This window comes from Sus scrofa, chromosome 9 (assembly GCF_054392235.1).
Source record: "Sus scrofa isolate SSC_HxYL_T2T_F1_AM1 chromosome 9, Sscrofa_HxYL_maternal_Yorkshire_Landrace_v2.0, whole genome shotgun sequence".
Classification (NCBI taxonomy): domain Eukaryota; kingdom Metazoa; phylum Chordata; class Mammalia; order Artiodactyla; family Suidae; genus Sus; species Sus scrofa.
The window spans coordinates 8,755,194-8,775,066 of record NC_139391.1 but is presented as its reverse complement, the minus strand read 5'-3'; the positions used below and the strand labels follow the sequence as shown (position 1 = coordinate 8,775,066).

At 39.8% G+C, this 19,873-nt stretch overlaps 1 protein-coding gene across 2 annotated transcripts in view; it reads left to right on the top strand.

The window, feature by feature from the left end:
• PGM2L1 (phosphoglucomutase 2 like 1) overlaps positions 1-19,873 on the top strand; it is a 73,841-nt gene that overhangs the window by 43,250 nt on the left and 10,718 nt on the right. For both annotated transcript variants that reach the window (XR_014814580.1, XM_003129639.6), the window contains exons 5-12: positions 1,099-1,182; positions 7,858-8,051; positions 8,855-9,044; positions 9,617-9,714; positions 10,969-11,149; positions 13,428-13,521; positions 13,823-13,952; positions 14,184-14,373. Coding sequence is in view for 1 of the 2 variants with exons in the window: in XM_003129639.6 (XP_003129687.2) it covers positions 1,099-1,182; positions 7,858-8,051; positions 8,855-9,044; positions 9,617-9,714; positions 10,969-11,149; positions 13,428-13,521; positions 13,823-13,952; positions 14,184-14,373 (1,161 nt within the window). In the remaining variant the exon portion in view is untranslated. The remainder of the gene's footprint in view (positions 1-1,098; positions 1,183-7,857; positions 8,052-8,854; positions 9,045-9,616; positions 9,715-10,968; positions 11,150-13,427; positions 13,522-13,822; positions 13,953-14,183; positions 14,374-19,873) is intronic.

Below are 19,873 nucleotides of genomic sequence, written 5' to 3'. Positions count from 1 at the left end.
CAGGAACATCTAGGAGAAGGACTTGACCAGGTTTAGGTTATGAGCCAGTCTCTGGGATAAATCATCCAGGGACTAGATCACTCTAGTCAAACCAAGGTCACGTGTCCAACCCTCCAAGCCCAGAGAGAAGTCAAATGTAATGGTGGGAGTAGGGAAACATCCTAGACAAATAATAGCTGCAAAGAAAAGGGCAGTTCACCTTGGGAATTAACTTTGGGAAATTGACCTTTATATGGTATAGATGCTGTAGAGTATGTGCAGGGAGGGCAGTAGAGCTGTGTCCTGCCCTTGTATCTTCTCGAATATGTGTCATGTTGGAGAAACATTATACAGGGTGTAAAATGCGATGGGTTAGGTGACTTTTTTTATTTTACCCAAGTATAGCTGATTTATAGTGTCGTGTTAGTTTCTGGTGGACAGCAGAGTGATCCTGATATCTATCTATCTATATCCCCACACATGTATACACATATACTCTTTTCCATTATGGTTTATTGTAGGATATTGAATATAGTTCCTTGTGCTTGATGGAAGTCAATTTAGAAACCATCTCTCAATATTTTATTATTCTGTTCCCCTCTTATATCTCCAGAGTCTGGTGGAGTGTCTGGCATATAGTAGGTGTTTGTTGGATATTTGTTAAATGAATGAAATAATAATAGTACTAGAGTTCCCACTGTGGCACAGTGGGTTAAGAATCCAACTGCAGCATCTTGGGTTCCTGCAGAGGTGTGGGTTCGATCCCTGCCTGGAGCAGTGGGTTAAAGGATCCGGCATTACTGCAGCTGTAGCTCAGATTCAGTCTCTGGCCTGGGAACTTCCACATGCTGTGGGTGCAGCCATTAAAAAAAATTTACAGGACTAAGTTAAATGAGAATAGGGAAAAAAATCATTCAGCCTAACAATTAAGTGGTTACTGATGACCTAATAGGTGCCTTTAGTTATATCCCATCCCGAAAACCTGACGTTGATTGTTGAGGTTTTAGGCTACTTATACCTTAATATCCTTCCCAGTTCCTTCATCAAAATTATTCTTATGCCATGTGTATCAGTAACTAGGGAACGAAATGGACTCAGGGTGTTATATTTTTTCGCCAGCCGTACGCCGTCCAGGAGCTCAAAGCAGTTGCAGGTGTGATGATTACTGCATCTCACAACCGCAAAGAAGACAACGGATACAAGGTAAACCTTGGACTCCTGGTCTTTGCTTCCGTCGTAGTTTTTATTTTATGTAAATAATACATGCTGAGTATATTGTAATATGTGGGAGCAGGGTTAGACATTGGGGACAGGAAGATGAAAACAGTAAGGCTGGCCCTCAGTGTGTACCCTAGTGTCCCTAATCCCTCAACCTGCACTCTTACAAAAGTCCCTTCAGTGGAATTTTTACTTCTTCTGATGGCTTATGCCTTTGATGTCCCTATCCTCCTACCATTTCAGATATAAAGCTGTTTTGTACCAAGAGCTTGAAGAATGGGAGTTTGCAGGAAGAGAGCCAGAGAGACAGTACCTGTGATCTCATTCTGTTTGCCCTCTGACCTTATGCTGGGGCTCCCTGCGGGCCACAGGATCTATTTGATGTGTTGGGCCTCATGGCAGAAAGTAGGGTGGGGAAGGGTGAAGAGTGGCCCTCAAGGGGCAAACAGTATATGGCACAGTCATGAACCAGTGTTCGGGGCTCCTGTGTGTGAGTCCATGATCTTACATTCTTTTTTCATCTTGTGCAGAAGGACTCCAGCACACTGAGCTCTATTCTACTGGGAAAAAGAAAATTTAATACTAATCTAAGATTTGGGCCCTGGACAGCTAAGTGGGTAGTGTTAGCATTTACAGGGAAGAAGCATGATTGATTCAGTTTGGGCATAATTAAGTTTGAGGGATTCGTGGGTCAACCACGTAACTATGACCTGCAGGCATTCGGATAGATAGGCCTGCTGCTCAGGGGAGAAATCTGGCCTCAACTGACAGATTTGGGATCCCTGTACTTATTTATATTAGAGCATATGAGAATATTTGGAAATCATTTATTAGTGTAGAGTAGAAAAAGAGGTTGAGAATGGATCCCTAGGAAGTAGCAACCTCAGGTGAAGAGAGAGAGACATCCCAAAGTCAGTGTCTCCAGACAGAGGTCTTGATTCCCCCATGACCTCCCACATACTCACCCAAATGTGTTCCTCCCCAAGTCCTAACTGTCTTTGTAAATTCACACTACCACCCACCCAAACAAAACAAACTTTTTTTTTTTTTTTTTTTTGCTTTTTCAGGGCCATACCCATGGCATATGGAGGTTCCCAGGCTGGGGGTCAAACTGGAGCTGCAGATGCCAGCCTATACCACAGCCACAGCAATGTGGGATCCAAGCCCCATCTGTGACCTACAGCTCATGGCAACACTGGATCCTTAACCCACTGAGCAAGGCCAGGGATCAAACCTGCATCCTCATAGATCCTAGTCAGGTTCATTAACTGCTGAGCCACAAAAGGAACTCCCAAAGTTCATTCTTGATTACTCCTTCTCCTCCACTCCTGACATTTAATTTCCTAAAAGGTTCAACAAATTTTACATCCAAAATACACGTGGAATATGTTTACTTCTACCCATATCTTCTGCCTCCGCCTCTTGTCGTCTTCGCCTTGCTCTCCCCTGCAGTCCATTCTCCATCCAGCCAGCTGTCTTTTAGAAGATAAACAGGTCATGTTAACTCTCCTGCTTAAAATGCTTCAGTGGCTTCTCATTCTTTGAGTTAAACAAACCCACACTCTTACTTTGGGGCTTATAAGATTCTGTCCCCTGCCTGCCTCTCCAACCTCATTTCATTCACTGCTCACCTGTGCTAACCACATCCCGGTCATGCTGCAGCGCCCTTCCATCCTGCCGCCCTGCCGGTCCCTTCAGTGTATCAAGCCTGTTCCCCTCTCTGTTCCTCTGATTGGGTTGCTTGTCCCCAAATCTTGCTGACTTGCTTATTTCCATCCTTCAGGTTCCTGCCCAGATACTGTTACCTAGAGGAGACCTTCCTCAGCCCCTTATCTAAAGCGGCTTCACTCATTGGCCTTGTCTTCATCCTGACTGTCTCCTTCACAGAACTTACCTGTCTGAAATTACCTGTATTCTTTGTGATGAATTATTTATTGGCTTGTCTGACCCTCCCATCCCTATTCCCCAGTATAAGCTCATGGGTAAAGAGACTTGTTTGTTTTGATATTTATGACTGCTGAACATAGTTGTCACATAGTAGATCCTCAAAGATTTTCTTTTCTTAAAGTATAAGCACAAATTAAAAAGTATAAAAGTTAAACAGCATGAAAAGTTAAACAATAAAGAGTATTTCTCCCACCCTTTTCCTCTAGTATAGGGCCCTTTTCAGAAGCAAATACTGTTTCTAGCTGTAGTTTTCTTCCAGATAGAGTCTATGCATGTGTTACTGTATATGTGTTTGTCACTCCCTCTTTTTTCCCCCCACAAATAGCAGGGCACTGTAATGGACGTGCCTTGCTTTTTTTGGCACAGCGGAGTGAACCAGTCTTAAAGATCATTCTCTCCGTCAGTCAGTCTATCGATAGATGGGTTCGCCTCATTCATCTTTAAAAACCTACACAGGTGAATCCCAATTTATTTAGCCAAGCCTCAGTTGAGGAAGAGCCCATCTGTTTCTGATTGGCTGCTGCTCACAAACCCTACTGCAGTGAATGTTCTCCTGGGTACGTCTTTGTTCATATGCAACAAGCGGTCAAGAGTATTATGGGATGGGTTTGGAACCTACCTCTGCCACTTGAGAAGCTTTGTCACCTAAGGCAAGTTACTTGACTTACCTGTGCTTTGGCTTCCCCATCTACAAACTGAGGATAATGATAGAACCAGTATCACAGGGCGAGAGGAGAATGCATGCAGGAATGCTTTGTTTAGTGTCTGGCTTTGATACGCAGTAAGTGTTAACTTATTGTTTTTATTTTTGCCATCTATAGCTGCACTGTCTGATCTTACAGCCACAAGCCAGCTAAAATACGACTAGTAAAATATGACTAGTCTGAATTGAGATGTGCAGTACGTGTACAAATCGTACCCGAATTCGAAGACTTAATAGGAAAAGAGAATGTAAACTACCTCAATATTTTATGTTGAAGTGATAGTGTGTTGGATATGTTGGGTTATATAGAGTTATTACAATTCAGTTCACATGCTTTTTTATTTTTTTAATTTGGCTACTAGAAAATTTTAAATTACATTTGTGGCTTGCATTTGTGGCTCATGTTATATTTCTATGGCCCTGCTGAACTATAGGGTAAATTTCTAGATGTGAAGCTTCTGATTCAAAGAGACTATGAAATAAAACTTGTCGTTTCCTGTTCAGGGTGGTTTTAGCAATTGATACTCTCAACAAGATTATAGGAGGGTCTTTATCCCACACGGTATTGTCAAATGTATTGATCTTTACCAGCCAGAGATGTGGACATGTGAAGTTTAATCTGTACCTGTCTTATGAGTGAGGCCGAGCATCTTTTAAAGCATTTGCAAGATATTTATGTTCCCTTTCCTGCAAAGTCTCTTTAAAGTTTTGGCCGTTTTCCTCTTAGGTGGTTGTTCTTTTTTGTATTGATTTATGGGAACTCTTTGTATATAACCAGTCATTCTTGGGCATCTGTTTTTCAGATATTTTCCCTTTATCATTTGCCTTTTGACTTTATGATATTTTTTCCATTTTACTATGGTATTATATTTTTTACATTTGGGAAAATTATTTTGACGTTTTTATTGGTATCAAGTTTCATTTATGTATTAACTTAGGGAGCTTAAATGTTTTTATAACATTATCAAGTCTCTATTGAAGAATAGAATGTATTTTTGGAGTTCCCTTGTGGCACAGTGGGCTCAGGATCTGGCATTGTCACTATGGTGGCTAGGGTTGCTACTGTGGCACAGGTTCAGTCCCTGGCCTGAGAACTTCCACTTGCTGTATGCACAACTGAAAAAAAAAATAGAGTAGAATATAATTTTTATTCCTCCAGGATTTCTTTTAGATCCTTTAGTAACATTTTAAATATTTTAAAATAGAGCTTTTGCATTTCTTTTTAAGTTTATTCCTGGATGTATTTTGTTGCATGGATTTTTCTGTTACTATATCAGATAGGGATATTCTCTGCTGCAGGTTCAGAAAACCCACAAACTTGGCATAAGCTGATAAGAGTTCATTTTTCTCATGTAACAAAAAAAATCCAGAAGTACCTGCCTGTGGGTGTGATTCTGTGGCATCTCTGGATTTTGGGGGCCTTTTCTTCAAGGGTGGCCATTATGTGAGGGTTGCTGTACTTCTCGGCATCACGTCCAACTACAAGACAAGATGAAAGGCAGAGAGAAAGGCCAGGATTTTTCTTCTCATGGTATGTAAATTTTCGTGGTGAACTTTTAGGTTCTTTGGACAGGATTTTGTTGGTTACTTGAAATGGGGAACATCCCCTCAGAGCAATTTTGGGTTTTGTTGGTTTTTTTTTTAATTTCTGCAGGAACTTCAGGAGTTTAACTGACTGGAGCAATTTCTGTGTTAATTTAGACCTAAAGTTTTGGAATTTTTTTTTCCTCCACTAAAGAATTTTATTTATTTATTTATTTACTCAATGAATTTTATTACAGTTATAGTTGTACAAAATGATCATCACAACCAAATTATAGCATTTCCATCCCAAACACTCAGTGCATCCCCTCACCCCCCAGCCTGTCTCACTTGGAAACCATAAGTTTTTCAAAGTCTGTGAGTCAGTATCTGTTCTGCAAAGAAGTCCATTGTGTCCTGTTTTTAGATTCTACATGTAAATGATAGCATTTGATGTTGGTGTCTTGTTGTCTGACTGACTTCACTTAGCATGATAATTTCTCGGTCCTTCCATGTTGCTGCAAATGCCATTATTTCTTTCCTTTTAATGGCTAAGTAATATTCCATCGTGTGTATGTACCACATCTTCTTAATGCACTCATCTATCAGTGGAGGAGCATTTAGGTTGCTTCCATGTCTTTGCTATTGTGAATAATGCTGCAATGAACACCGGGGCACATATCTTTTCGAGTTATGGTTTTCTCTGGATAGATGCCCAAGAGTGGGATTGCTGGATCAAATGGTAATTCTATTTTTAGTTTTCTGAGGAATCTCCACAGTTTTCCAGAGTGGTTGTACCAATTTACATTCCCACCAAGAGTATAATAGGGTTCCCTTTTTCTCCACACCCTGTCCAGCATTTATTGTTTGATGATGGACATTCTGGCTTGTGTAAGGTGGTATCTCATAGTGGTTTTGATTTGCATTTCTCTAATCATGAGTGATGTTGAACATCTTTTCGTGTGTTTTTTGGCCGTCTGTATGTCTTCTCTGGAGAATTGTCTGTTTAGATCTTTTGCCCATTTTTTGATAGGGTTGTTTGTTTTTTTTGGTGTTGAGCCGCAGAAGGTGTTTATAATTTGGGGATTAATCCCTTGTCAGTCACTTCATTTGCAGTTATTTTCTCCAGATTTGGAATTTTTGAATCACTCAGAATTTAAAAAGAAACACCATCTTTCAATAATAATGGGCAGAGCTTTTTCTGTTCTGTGTTTTCACTAAGAGGGACATCTCAGTTGCATTTTCTTACCTTCCACATGGGCACTACAACTCAAGAACCAGATAAATGAATCATTCCCAAACCCCAGGCATCCATAGCAGCAGCCCACAGACTTATCACTCTGGTTTTCCATTCTTTCCTTTTTTCCCACTGCCTGGACTTCTCCCTTTCCTTCTTGTGAACTGAGCTACGCATTTTAGATAATTCTTTTTTCTACTTTATCTAACATTTGGAGGTATTTATACAGTGAGAATTTTTAGGCCATTTAATCTAGTAGATTGCTTAGCACAGAGTTTATTTTATTCAGATGCCTTCTTTTTTTCCTTCGTTCACAGTGCAGTAGAGGGGATGCATATCAAATACACAGGAGAAGCCAGTATAGATATTCTATAAGCAGAGATCCTGTGAATTATAGAAAAACATTTTCTTGCTTTTTTTGTTAACTATTCTTTATGTCTTGTTGATGAGGCTACTTGACAAACTGACAACTTAATGAAATGTATTTTCATTAAATACTGAAAATACGTATAGTGAAATGTATATGGAGTAGTTAGCATGTTAATTATCTTCCATGATACAGACTTTTTTTTTTTTTTTCTACTTTTTAGGGCTGCACATGTGGCGTTTGGAAGTTCCCAGGGTAGGGGTCGAATTGGAGCTATAGCTGCCAACCACAGCAATGCTGGATCCAAGCCACATCTACAACCTATGCCACAGCTCCTGGCAATGCCAGATCCTCAGCCCACTGAGTGAGGCCAGGGATTCGACATGCATCCACATGGATACTAGTCAGGTTCATTACCACTAAGCCACAACAGGAACTTGGGCTTTAATTTATAAATGAAAAATAATTTTGTCTTTATCACATAACAGAACCTGTTTATAATGCTAACATTTCATAGTATCAAGTTTTATTGATATTCCATGGTTTCTTAGGTTATCTTTTGTATATAGTTATGGATCTAAGATTATGATTGGACACTGTGGTATATGCATATTATAATGTTGTCATAATGATACCCCAATTATATTTTACTTGCATTTTAATAACTTTAATGTTATTAAAGTATACTTCTAAATGAGAAAATAACACATCATTTTGTTGAAAAGTCCCCGTGGAATTATTACCGTCAATATCCTTGGGCATTTATTAAATTAGTCCAATGTTGACATTTTCTACTTGGTTAATTTGGTAGGCTTCTCTACTGTGGCTAAGAAGACATACAGTCAACAGTTGAAGTAATTATAGCTGTGTTTACTGGTCATCTAGGTTTATTGGGAAAATGGTGCTCAGATCACATCTCCTCATGATAAAGAAATTCTGAAATGTATAGAAGAATGTGTGGAACCCTGGAATGGTTCCTGGAATGATAATTTAGTGGATACCAGCCCACTTACAAGAGATCCTCTGCAGGACATTTGTAGGAGATACATGGAAGATCTGAAAAAGATCTGTTTTTACAGGTATCCAAGTGGGAATACAGGATAAGATTACCTTAGAATAAGATTAAGAAATATGGAAAATAAATGGGGATAAATATATGTCGGCTCTTCATTATATTAAAATTGTAGTTAGAGAGTACTGTTCATAATAGTCAGAAAGTAGAAATTACCCAAATATCCATCAGCTGATGAATAGATGGATAAAATGTAGTATATCCATACTGCGTTATAGATAATAATAATAATGAAATATTATTCACTGTGCTAAGTGAGGAAGGCCAGCCACATGGGGCCACATGTTGTATGGTTTCATTGATATGAAATGTCCAGAGCAAGCAGATCTATAGAGATGAAAACAAAGTACGAGAGTGGTTGCCTGTGGCTGGGAGGAGTGGGAGGGTTAGGGTGTGGCAGCTCAGGGGTATGGACTCTCTTTTGGGGGCAGTGGGACTGGTCTAAAATTGATTATGGTAATGGTTGAACAACTCTGGGACTGTTGTGACAGCCACTGAATTGTGTACTTTAAGTGGATGAACTGTTCAGTATGTTAATTATCTCTCCATAAAGCTGTTAAAAGGTGTAGCTGAATATATACTCTATATAAGATCAGGAAATTTTCTCTAAAATTTGATTTTTTTCCTTACCTATTTCCATATTTCTGTAACTATTCCGTGAATAGCTAACACTATTTTTAGAAAACATTCTGGCTTTTTGAGTATATTTTCCTTATCCTAACAAAATAGATTTTAGCTTTTGCTCTAGCTCACTTTCATTGTATCGCAAATAATGAGTTTCATGGTATTGATTGATGATCTCCTTTACAGGGAATTAAACTCAAAGACCACCTTGAAATTTGTACATACGTCTTTTCACGGAGTCGGACATGACTATGTGCAGTTGGCTTTTCAGGTGTTTGGTTTTAAGCCTCCAATTCCAGTGCCAGAACAAAAAGATCCTGATCCAGACTTTTCTACTGTTAAATGCCCAAATCCTGAAGAAGGAGAATCTGTGCTGGTATTTTTCTATTTAAATTGTTATTAAGAGTATTAAACTTTTTGAATAGATAGATTGCTCACAAGAGTTCCCATTGTGGTGCAGCAGAAACAAATCTGACTGGTAAGGATGAGGTTGCGGGTTTGGTCCCTGGCCTCGCTCAGTGGGTTAGGATCTGGAATTGCCGTGAGCTGTGGTGTAGGTCACAGACGCTGCTCAGATCCTGTGTTGCTGTGGCTGTGGTGTAGGCCGGCAGCTGTAGCTCCGATTCGACCCCTAGCCTGGGAACCTCCATATGCTGCAGGTTTGGCCCTAAAAAGCAAAACAAACAAACAAAAAAACACCACACAGAAAGATGACTCACAAAAGCAAAAATCACTTTAGTTTGCATCTTTTACATTATATTAGGGCCATAAATTCTGTTTTGTTTCAAATCTCTGTGGTGGGTATCCCTACTTCTAGGCTTATTTCTAATTTAGCCAAACTCTATTCCTTCTGAAATTGATATCACCAACATAGTGCCCACATTTAGGAATGTTAACATCAAAATTAACATCTTCAATGCAATCCAGCTTTTGGGGTCTCCATTTCAGGAACTCTCTTTGAGACTGGCAGAGAAAGAAAATGCCCGGATAGTGCTCGCCACAGATCCTGATGCAGACCGATTGGCAGTGGCAGAACTTCAGGAGAAGTAAGTAGAACCTGTGATTTGATTAGAAGCTTAACCTTTGAAAAGCAGTCAGAGACGACCCCCTGTAAGCCCACTATCTAGAAATGACTACCTATGTTGATATTTTGACATTTCCTTCCTGTTTTTTCCATTCAAATATTTATTTGTTTTGCATAAAATTATGATCATACTGTATATGGTTTTATATCTTGATTATTCTCCATTTACTGTTGTACTGTGAGCGTTTTTTATGTCCTTAAATATTATTTAAAATATTAATTTTTAAAAATGGCATAGGGGAGTTCCCACTGTGGCTCAGTGGTTAAGAACCTGAGTATTCTCTAGCAGGATGTGGGTTTGATCCCTGGCCTCACTCAGTGGGTTAAGGATCCAGCGTTGCTTCAAGCTGTAACATAGGCCTGCAGCTGCAGCTCCAGTTCGATCTCTAGCTTGGGAACTTCCATATGCTGCAGGTGCAGCTGTAAAAAGAAAAATAATAATAAATAATAAAAATAAAATGGCATAGGACCCCAACAGGATGCTTAATCAGTGTAATCATTTCCTAATTGTGATCCTTTGGGTTGTTGTGTATTTTTGCTGCTATAATGTGGTGACACATGTCCTTATGTAAAGCTCACCCTGGTCAGTTGGAAAAGTAGTTGTAAACATTTGCTCAAAGAACCCGTACGAGGGAGTTCCCTTCGTGGCTCAGCAGTTAACAAACCCGATTAGTATCCATGAGGATGCAGGTTCAATCCCTGGCCTCGCTCAGTGGGGTGAGGATCCAGTGTTGCCATGAACTGTGGTCACAAATGCAGCTCGGATATGCCGTTGTTGTGGCTGTGGCATAAGCCGGCAGCTGTAGCTCTGATTAGACCCCTAGCCGGGACCTTCCGTATGCCACAGGTGCGGCCCTGAAAAGCAAAACAAAACAAACCAAAAAAACATACAAGCAGTTACCACTGTAGCACAGCGGCTTAATTATCTGGCTTGTCTCTGTGGAGGCACTGCTTTGATCACTGGCCTAGTGAAGTGGGTTAAGGATCCAGCGTTGTAGCAGCTGTGGCGTGGGTCGCAGCTGTGGCTCAGATTAGATCCCTGGCCTGGGAACTTCCATACGCCATGGGTGCGGCTGAAAAAGAAAGAAACAAAAAACCCCATTCAATAGTTGTGAGGGTTTTCTGTGCGAAGGATAGTAATTTGTAGGTCTTGGGGTCAAGAAGTTTTAATGAGAAGTTATAAATGTCTTGACTTGAATTTGCCTTCTCTCTACAGTGGTGATTGGAAAGTTTTCACAGGGAATGAGTTGGCAGCTTTGTTTGGGTGGTGGATGTTTGATTGCTGGAAGAAAAATAAGTCAACAAATGTTGATGTGAAGAACATTTATATGTTAGCCACCACCGTCTCGTCCAAAATTCTGAAGGCAATTGCACTTAAAGAAGGATTTCATTTTGAAGTAAGAATAGATAATACCTGTGTGCTACTTTTCTAAAGCTATTTCTGTAAGTTAAAGCCATCTCCCCACCAAAACTGACTGTAATTGATTTCATTCTCTCTTCTTTTGCTAATTCTGTTAACATTTGCTTAATCTCTTTGGTCATTGAGACACCTTGTGCCAAATTCATTCTGTACCTGAATTTCTAAAACTAAGACAAGATGTTCATTAAAAATTGCATTAGGAGTTCCCGTCGTGGCGCAGTGGTTAACGAATCTGACTAGGAACCATGAGGTTGCGGGTTCGGTCCCTGCCCTTGCTCAGTGGGTTAACGATCTGGCATTGCCGTGAGCTGTGGTGTAGGTTGCAGACGCGGCTCGGATCCCACGTTGCTGTGGCTCTGGCGTAGACCGGTGGCTACAGCTCCAGTTCGATCCCTAGCCTGGGAGCCTCCATGTGACGCGAGAGTGGCCCAAAGAAATAGCAAAAAGACAAAAAAAAAAAAAAAAAATTGCATTAATGTGGAGTTCCCTGGTGTCTCAGCAAGTTAAGGATTTGGTGTAGTCACTGCTGTGTCTCAAGTCTCAAGTTTGATCTCTGGCCTGGAAACTTCCACATGCTGTGGGTGTGGCTCAAAAAATTGCGTTAATGTTTATTATTCCTCTACAACAGTATTTTAGATGTTCAAACTGAGAAAATCTGGCTCCCAGCAACCTCTTCAGTAGCATAAACTCCATTCCAAAAAATTGTAGCTGTCATTGACTACTAGTTTAGGATTAAGAAACTTTAAGTGGTATTCTAAATTGCTAATTAAGATCCCATGATTCTACATCCCAAAAACAAATAATGACTCTCTCCCTCCCTCTCTCTCCCTCTCTCCTCCCTCTCTCTCTCTGTCACTCACTCCTTACAGATCATTGATCATTAACCGTTTGTGAGCCTTGGGCAGTTAAGCTGACCATTTTTATAGTTACTGGGACTATTGCCAATTAAGTTGCTTTTCCTCTTTCCTCTTTGCCAAATATCAGTGAAAATGTCACCTCTGGGATAAAGAACTTTCTTAATAAAAAAGAACTTTCAATCTCAGACTTTCTAAAATACAAATAGCAAAATAGAAGAAATTGGAATTTCATTCAAGCCTTGAAGTTCTGAATTACTGTAACGTTAACCTTGTCCATACTGAGCACAAAAGAGAAAAAAAGAACATGATTCTGAGACCAATAATATAAATTTGCTTCCCTGTTTTTGTTGGGGGAGCGGGTGTGTGCTGCAGAGATTTTTGGCTTATATATATTTTTTAGAGGGAAATGAGGAATCTTAAGTGAGCAATGGAGCGCTCTGGAGTCCCACACGTGCTCTTTCTGTTGACTGTAAAACACATTATGTCTTTAAAATGGACTGTAGGCATTCCTACTGTTGTGCTATGGGATTGGCAGCATCCCTGGCAGGTTCGATTCCCCACTCAGCACAGCAGGTTGAGGGATCTGGCATTGCTGCAGCTGCAACTGCAGCTTGGATCTGATTCCCTGGCGTGGGAACTCTACATGCCACGAGACGGCCAAAAAAATAAAAAAATAACATAAAACGAACAGTAGCTCATCGGATGAAAAGTCCTCAAATATAATTACTAAAGGACTCAGTAACTTTCTTGATGGTTTGATTTGGGCTGTGGTGTTATGGTGAAGTACCCTTGGTTCAGGTATATGTTGTGGTCATGTCAAAAGTGCATCATTCAGAAGCTTTATGGCCTTTGATTACTCAAAGGACTAAATTACAGCCTTCATGGGCACTCTTGCATTAGTGCTTATAATGCAGCTTGAAGGACAGTTTATGAGAAGCAGTATAATTGAATCCTGGCTCCATCCCTTATATGCAGCATAATCTTGGGCAAATTTACTGAGTCTCTGAGCCTCTGTTTCAGCAACAGAGTTTTTGTGAGCATTAAAAAGGATAATGATATAAAGCAGCTGTTACAGTGCTTGGTAAATAGCAGGCGATCATAATATGTATTTATGTTGCTTTGTGACTCTGGGCATCACCACTTACTGGATTATCTTTGATGTACATCACCTCTTATTGTGCCTGATAAGTAGTAGGTCATGAGTTGTGGCAGTGCGTGTATCTGTGCACTTTATGGCTGTAATGTTTACCACTATGTAAACCTCTGTGGGCTGAAGACCCACCGCAGAAGATCATTATGAAAGGCTTATGTGCATCTAGTGACAGGCTTTTCTCTACTGTGTGTTTTTATGAAAGAGTGACGTAACTAACTAGAGTGGCCTCCGCCTCTGCATTTCAGGAAACATTACCTGGTTTTAAATGGATTGGAAGTAGAATAAAAGACCTCCTGGAAAATGGGAAAGAAGTCCTTTTTGCGTTTGAGGAGTCTATTGGTATGTAGTAAATATTAAAATACTTGAAATTTGAATGAGAGCATTTTTTTTAAATACGGTAATTCTATAGAGAGGAATTTTTGTCATCTGGTTTTGCTTTTTGACTTGTAAAGACCACCAAAAGCTCAGAAATGTGTAGATACATTTTTCAGCAGGAAAAAGAAAAGACCCTTAAAGGCCCCCTAAATACCTACAGTATCGGTGGATTTTCATTTATTACGAGACTTTTTAAATTCATTGAAATTATATATAGGCTGATGTTTTCCTCCTTTTTAGAGTTTTTGGTTTTTTTTAAACTCAGGTTTTCTGTGTGGAACTTCGGTTTTGGATAAAGATGGGGTGAGTGCAGCTGTTGTTATTGCTGAGATGGCATCTTACCTGGAAACCATGAATATAACATTGAAACAACAACTGATTAAGGTTTATGAAAAGTAAGTTTTACTATTAAGAATTTTGTTTTCTGATTTTTTTCGGTTTTTGTCCCACTTTGAGCTTTCTCCATTTGCTTTTGAGGAATGGTCATTCCTTTTAAAAAAGCACTAAAATTGTCCGAATTAAGAACTGCCTCTTTCTACATAACACTGTAATAGGCTTATATTTAATGCATACTTTTCTAAAGAGTGACTTGCCGTCTTATTTTCACACTTCAAATCTTTGTGCAGATATGGTTATCATATTTCAAAAACGTCATATTTCTTGTGTTATGAGCCAACTACCATCAAAAGTATATTTGAAAGGCTTCGCAATTTTGATTCTCCAAAAGAGTACCCAAAATTTTGTGGGACATTTGCTATATTGCATGTACGAGACATTACCACCGGCTACGACAGCAGCCAGCCTAATAAGAAATCAGTAAGTACCTGGTTTTAAGTTTTTAACAATTTGTAGTCATTTTTCCTACTGTAACGTAGTGGAAGTTCGGGCCTATGAGTTTCTTGAAACTAGGACCTGCTGTTTTTCTCCAGAGCCGTTGTTAAGTCCAGTAAACTGGCTGTCTGCCTCCAGTCCCGTCCTCACCACTCCCCACGTGTCCGCCACGCCCAAGGGAGTGGGGAGTGGGAAGGAGCCTGAGAGAGACAGAAGGAGGAAGGGAGGAAGGGCAGGAGAATGTGTGGTGATGCTAAATAATGCTGAAAATAAAGTCTAAACGCCTGTGATTTCAAAACTGAACCTCTCTCTAGTTATCACTTCCCTTCCAACCTTATTCCCTATACCTCCAGCCAAACAGAATAACTTAGAGTTTCTTAAAGATGTACATTAAAAAAATTTTTTTTCTGTTTTTGCTCAAGCTGTTTCCTCAGTCTGCCTTTTCTTCCGACTGCTGCAGATCCTGCTTAGCCATTATTTAAGACTTGAGGGAAATGTCACCTCCTCCACATACCCTCTAGGTCCCACAATCAGCTATCTTCCTTCCTGAGGTTTCCTTATATAGCCTTCCTTCCTCTTGTCATTCATCACTTTCTATCTTATTTATCACCGTGTTGTGCATGGCAGATCCATTTCTAAGATACCTTTATGCCCCTCAAAGCTCCTGCCTACTTTAGGTGTTCAACAAATACTTAAATGCCAGAGATCGCTGATGATATTTATTATGTTATTGTTTTTTTCAAAATTTTAGTGAGGTATAGTTGATTTAAAATGCCGTGTTCATTTCTACTCTACAGCAGAGTGATTCAGTTGTACATATACACATATCCATTCCCACATAGGTTATCACAGAGCATTGGGCGGAGTTCCCTATGCTGTACAGCCGGTCCCCGCTGACCGTCCATTCCATACACCACAGTGCGCATATGCCATCCCAAGCTGCCAAGCCACCCCTCCCTCCCACCCTTCCCCTTTAGTATCTGTAAGCTTGTTTTCAAAGTCTTGAGTGTGCTTCTCTTTTGTAAATGAGTTCATTTGTCTCAGTTTTTAAGATACCACATATAAGTGATATCATGTGACATTTGTCTTATCTGACTCATTTCACTTCGTATGAGAATCTCGAAGTTCACCCATGTTGTTGTAAATGGCATTCTTTCTTTTTTATGACTGAGTAATATTCCTCTGTGTGTGTGTGTGTGTGTGTGTGTGTGTGTGTGTGTGTGTGTGTGTGTATGCATACCACATCTTCTTTATCCATGCATCTGTAGATGGACATTTAGGTTGCTTCCATGTCTTGGCTATTGTAAAATAGTGCTGCTGCGATAAATAGCGGGGTGCATGTATCTTTTCAGATTGTGGTTTTTCTCTGGATATATGCCCAGGAGTGGGATTGCCAGATCATATGGTAGTTCTACATTTAATTTTTTAAGGAAACTCCATACTGTTTTCCATAATGGTTGCACCAATTTACATTCCCACCAGCAGTGTAGGAGGGTTCTTTTCTCTGTACCTTCTGCAGCATTTATTGTTTATAGACTTTTTGATGATGGCTGTTCTCACTGGTGTGAGGTGATACTTCATTGTAGTTTTGATTTGTGTTTCTTTAATAATTAGTGGTGTGGAACATCATTTCATTTGCTTTTTGGCCATCTGTCTTCTTTGAAGAAATATCTATTTAGATCTTCTGACCATTTTTTGACTGGGTTTTTTTGGATTTTTTGATGTAAAGCTGCATAACATGTTTGCATATTTTGGAGATAAATCCCTTGTCAGTTGCTTTGTTTGCAAATGTTTTCTCCCATTTAGGGGGTTATCTTTTCATTTTGTTTATGGTTTCCTTTGCTATGCAAAATTTTTTAAGTTTAATTAGCTCTCATTTGTTTATTTTTGTTTTTCTTTTCATTCCTCTAGGAGGTGGATCCAAAAAGATATTGCTGTGATTTATGTTAAAGTGCATTCTGCCTGTGTTTTCCTCTGGGCAATTTATAGTATCTGGCCTTACGTTTAGGGCTTGAATCCATTTTGAGTTTGTTTCTGTATATGGTATATTTTGTTATTGTTCTGATTATTATTAACCTCAATTTCTGTTTATAATGTTCTGATATTGTTTCATGATTCTAGAGGCCTTATGTATTTTGGGAAATCTATAGCTTTCCTTTGTGTATATTCATCCAGTCAACAAAAATTGGTTCCCATTTGCTGTTACTCTGTTTATGTGCACATGTGTGTATATTTATTTTTCTATCTTTGTAAACTACATGGAAAGAAGAGATTTTTTGCTTCTTTGTATTTCTCTAGTATTGCTGTGCTTAGAATAGTTCTCATTGTGATGCTTTTTTCCTCTTGGATCTCTTTAAAGTTTATGATATTTGTTATTCAAAATGCTTTCTTGTCTATTCTCCACTGATGGCTTACAACAGTTTTGTAAGGCTGGTGGTGTAGACATTTGTGAATCCCCTAAGGTCACCTAGTAAGTGTCAAAGACTTCTTGAGTTCTTTCTTCTCTGACTTCAGCTTGCCATTCATATGTGTGTTCAGCAGGCATTTCTCAAAACCCTTCTGTGCCACAGGCATGGGCACCCTGGGAATACAGGCATGACAGAGGCACTGTTTCTACACTCAGGAGTCTAGTGGGGAAATGGTCAAGAAAGCAGTGGTTGCTTTGCACAAAGACAAGGCTACCAGGGGGTGCATAGGGTGCCATGGAAGAGCATAAGAAGGACCTTGACTCAGATTTGAGGGGTTTATGGAAGACTTTCTAGAGGAAAGTCAACTCTAGAGCTGAGTTCTGGAGTGTGGCCAGGAGGTATCCAGATGTAAGAGAAGCAGAGGGTATTTCAGGCAAAGGGAGCAGCATGTGCTGTGTCTGGAGGTGAGAAAGCATGTTTTCCTTCGGAGACCCACAGAGAGTCCCTACAGAAGAGTGCCGGGAAGAATGGCCTCTGCGGTGAGTGGGTTAGAGAGGAGCAAACTTCCAGGCAGCAAGAGCAGTTAGATGCCGTTTGAGTAGTGGAGACGAACGATGATGGGAGCCTGAATGTAATCCAGTAGCAGTAGTGACGGAGAGAGCCTGACCAAGTTGAGTTAATGAAGGACAGAATAGGTTGGCTTGGATAGTTGATGGCCTATGAGTGAAAAAGAGGGAAGGAAGGTCTCTGTCTTAAGCAATTAGTGTGTGGTAGTACCTTTGACTGAAAGAGGGGTCTCCCAAGGAGGAGCAAGCTTGGGATACCTGAGAGAAGGCACCACTGTCCACCCCGCATCCTAGTACAGTCTCACAGTTCCCTTGAGATGCGCTCACAGACCGATTTGTGGTCTAGGGAGAGCAGTGTTAATCCATATAATCAATGTCAGTAAAGCTTCAGTTCTTCTTTTCACTTTTAGGTTAAAAAAACCTTTTTTCCCCCCTAAAATTAGATTGTGATCCAGTCACCTGTCGATGGACATTTAAGTTGTTTCCTTGTCTCGACTATTATGAATAATGCTGCAATGGACATATGCGTGCATGTATCTTTTTCAATGAAAGTGTTGTCTGCATGTATGCCCAGGAGTGGGATTGCTGGATCGTATGGTGGTTCTATGTTTAGCTTTCTGAGGTACCTCCATACTGTTTTCCATAGTGGTTGTACCAATTTACATTTCCACCAACAGTGTGGGAGGGTTCCCTTTTCCCCACACCCTCTCCAGCGTGTATTTGTAGACTTGTTAATGATGGCCATTCTGACAGGTGTGAGGTGGTACCTAGTTTTGATTTGCATTTCTTTGGTAATTAGTGATGTTGAGGGTTTTTTCATGTGCCTGTTGGCCATCTGTATGTCTTCTTTGGAGGAATGTTTATTCAGATCTTCTGCCCATTTTTCAATTGAGTTTATTTTTTTTGCTATTGAGTTGTATGAGTTATTTGTATATTTTGGAGCCCTCGTTGGTTGCATCATTTGAAACTATTTTTTCCCACACCATGGGTTGTCTTCTTGGTCTTTTTTTTATGGTTTCCTTTGCTGTGCAAAAGCTTTTAAGTTTGATTAGGTCCCATTGGTTTATTTTTGTTTTATTTCTATTGCTTTGGGAGACAGACCTAAGCAAATATTTGTAGAGTTGATGTCAGAGAATGTCTTGCCTGTTTTCTGGGAGTTTTATGGTGTCTTGTCTTATGTTTAAGTCTTTAAGCCATTTTGAGTTTATTTTTGTGCGTGGTGTGTTCTAGTTTCATTGACTTACATGCCGCTGTCAAGTATTCCCAGCATCACCTGCTGAAGAGACTGTATTTTTCCCATTTTATATTCTTGCCTCCTTTGTTGAAGATTAATTGACCCTAGGTGTCTGGGTGTTTTTCTGGGTTCTCTATTCTATTCCATTGGTCTTTATGTCTGTCGTTGTACCAGTGCCAGACTGTCTTGATTACTGTAGCTTTGTGATACTGCCTGAAGTCTGGGAGACTTGTGCGTCAGACTTGGTTTTGTTCCTCAGGATTTCTTTGGCAATTCTGGGACTTTTATGGTTCCGTATATAAATTTTTGGATTGTCTAGTCCTGTGAAAAATGTCATGGGTAATTTGATAAGGATCTCATTGAATCTGAGATTGCTTTGGGTAGTATGTCCATTTTAACAACATTAATTGTTCTAATCCAGGAGCATAGAATATCTTTACAATTCTTTGAATCCTTTTTAATTTCCTTGATTAATGTTTTATAGTTCTCAGCATATAATTCTTTCACCTCCTTGGTCAGGTTTATTCCTAGGTATTTAATTTTGGGGGGTTCAACTTTAAAGGCATTGTGTTTTTAATTGTGGCACAGCAGAAATGAATCTGACTAGGAACCATGAGGTTGCGGGTTTGATCCCTGGCCTCACTCAGTGGGTTAAGGATCTGGTGTTGCCGGAAGCTGTGGTGTACGTCGAAGACACAGCTTGGATCTGGCGTTGCTGTGGTGTAGGCCAGCATCTGCAGCTTTGGTTAGATCCCTAGCCTGGGAACCTCCATGCCACGGATGCGGCCCTAAAAAGCAAAAAATAAATTAAAAAATAAAAAATAAAAGGTATTGTATTTTTGTATTCCTTTTCTAATATTTCACTGTTTGTATACAGAAATGCAACCAATTTCTGAATGTTAATCATGTGTCTTGCTACTTTGCTGAGTTCATTGATCAGTTTGAGTAGATTTCGTGGAATCCTTGGGGTTTTCTCTATATAATATCATGTCATCTGCATAGAGTAACAATTTTACTTCTTCTCTTCCAATTTGGATACCTTTTATTCCTTTTATTTGTCTGACTGCTGTGGCTAGGACTTCCAATACTATGTTGAGTAACAGTGGTAAGAGTGGGCATCCTTGTTTTTGTTCCAGATTTTGGCAGGAAGTCTTTCAGCTTTTCTCTGTTGAATATTATATTGGCTGTGGGTTTCTTATAAATGGCTTTTATTACGTTAAGTTATGTTCCTTCTATACCCACTTTGGTAAGAGGTTTTATCACGAGTGGATATTGGA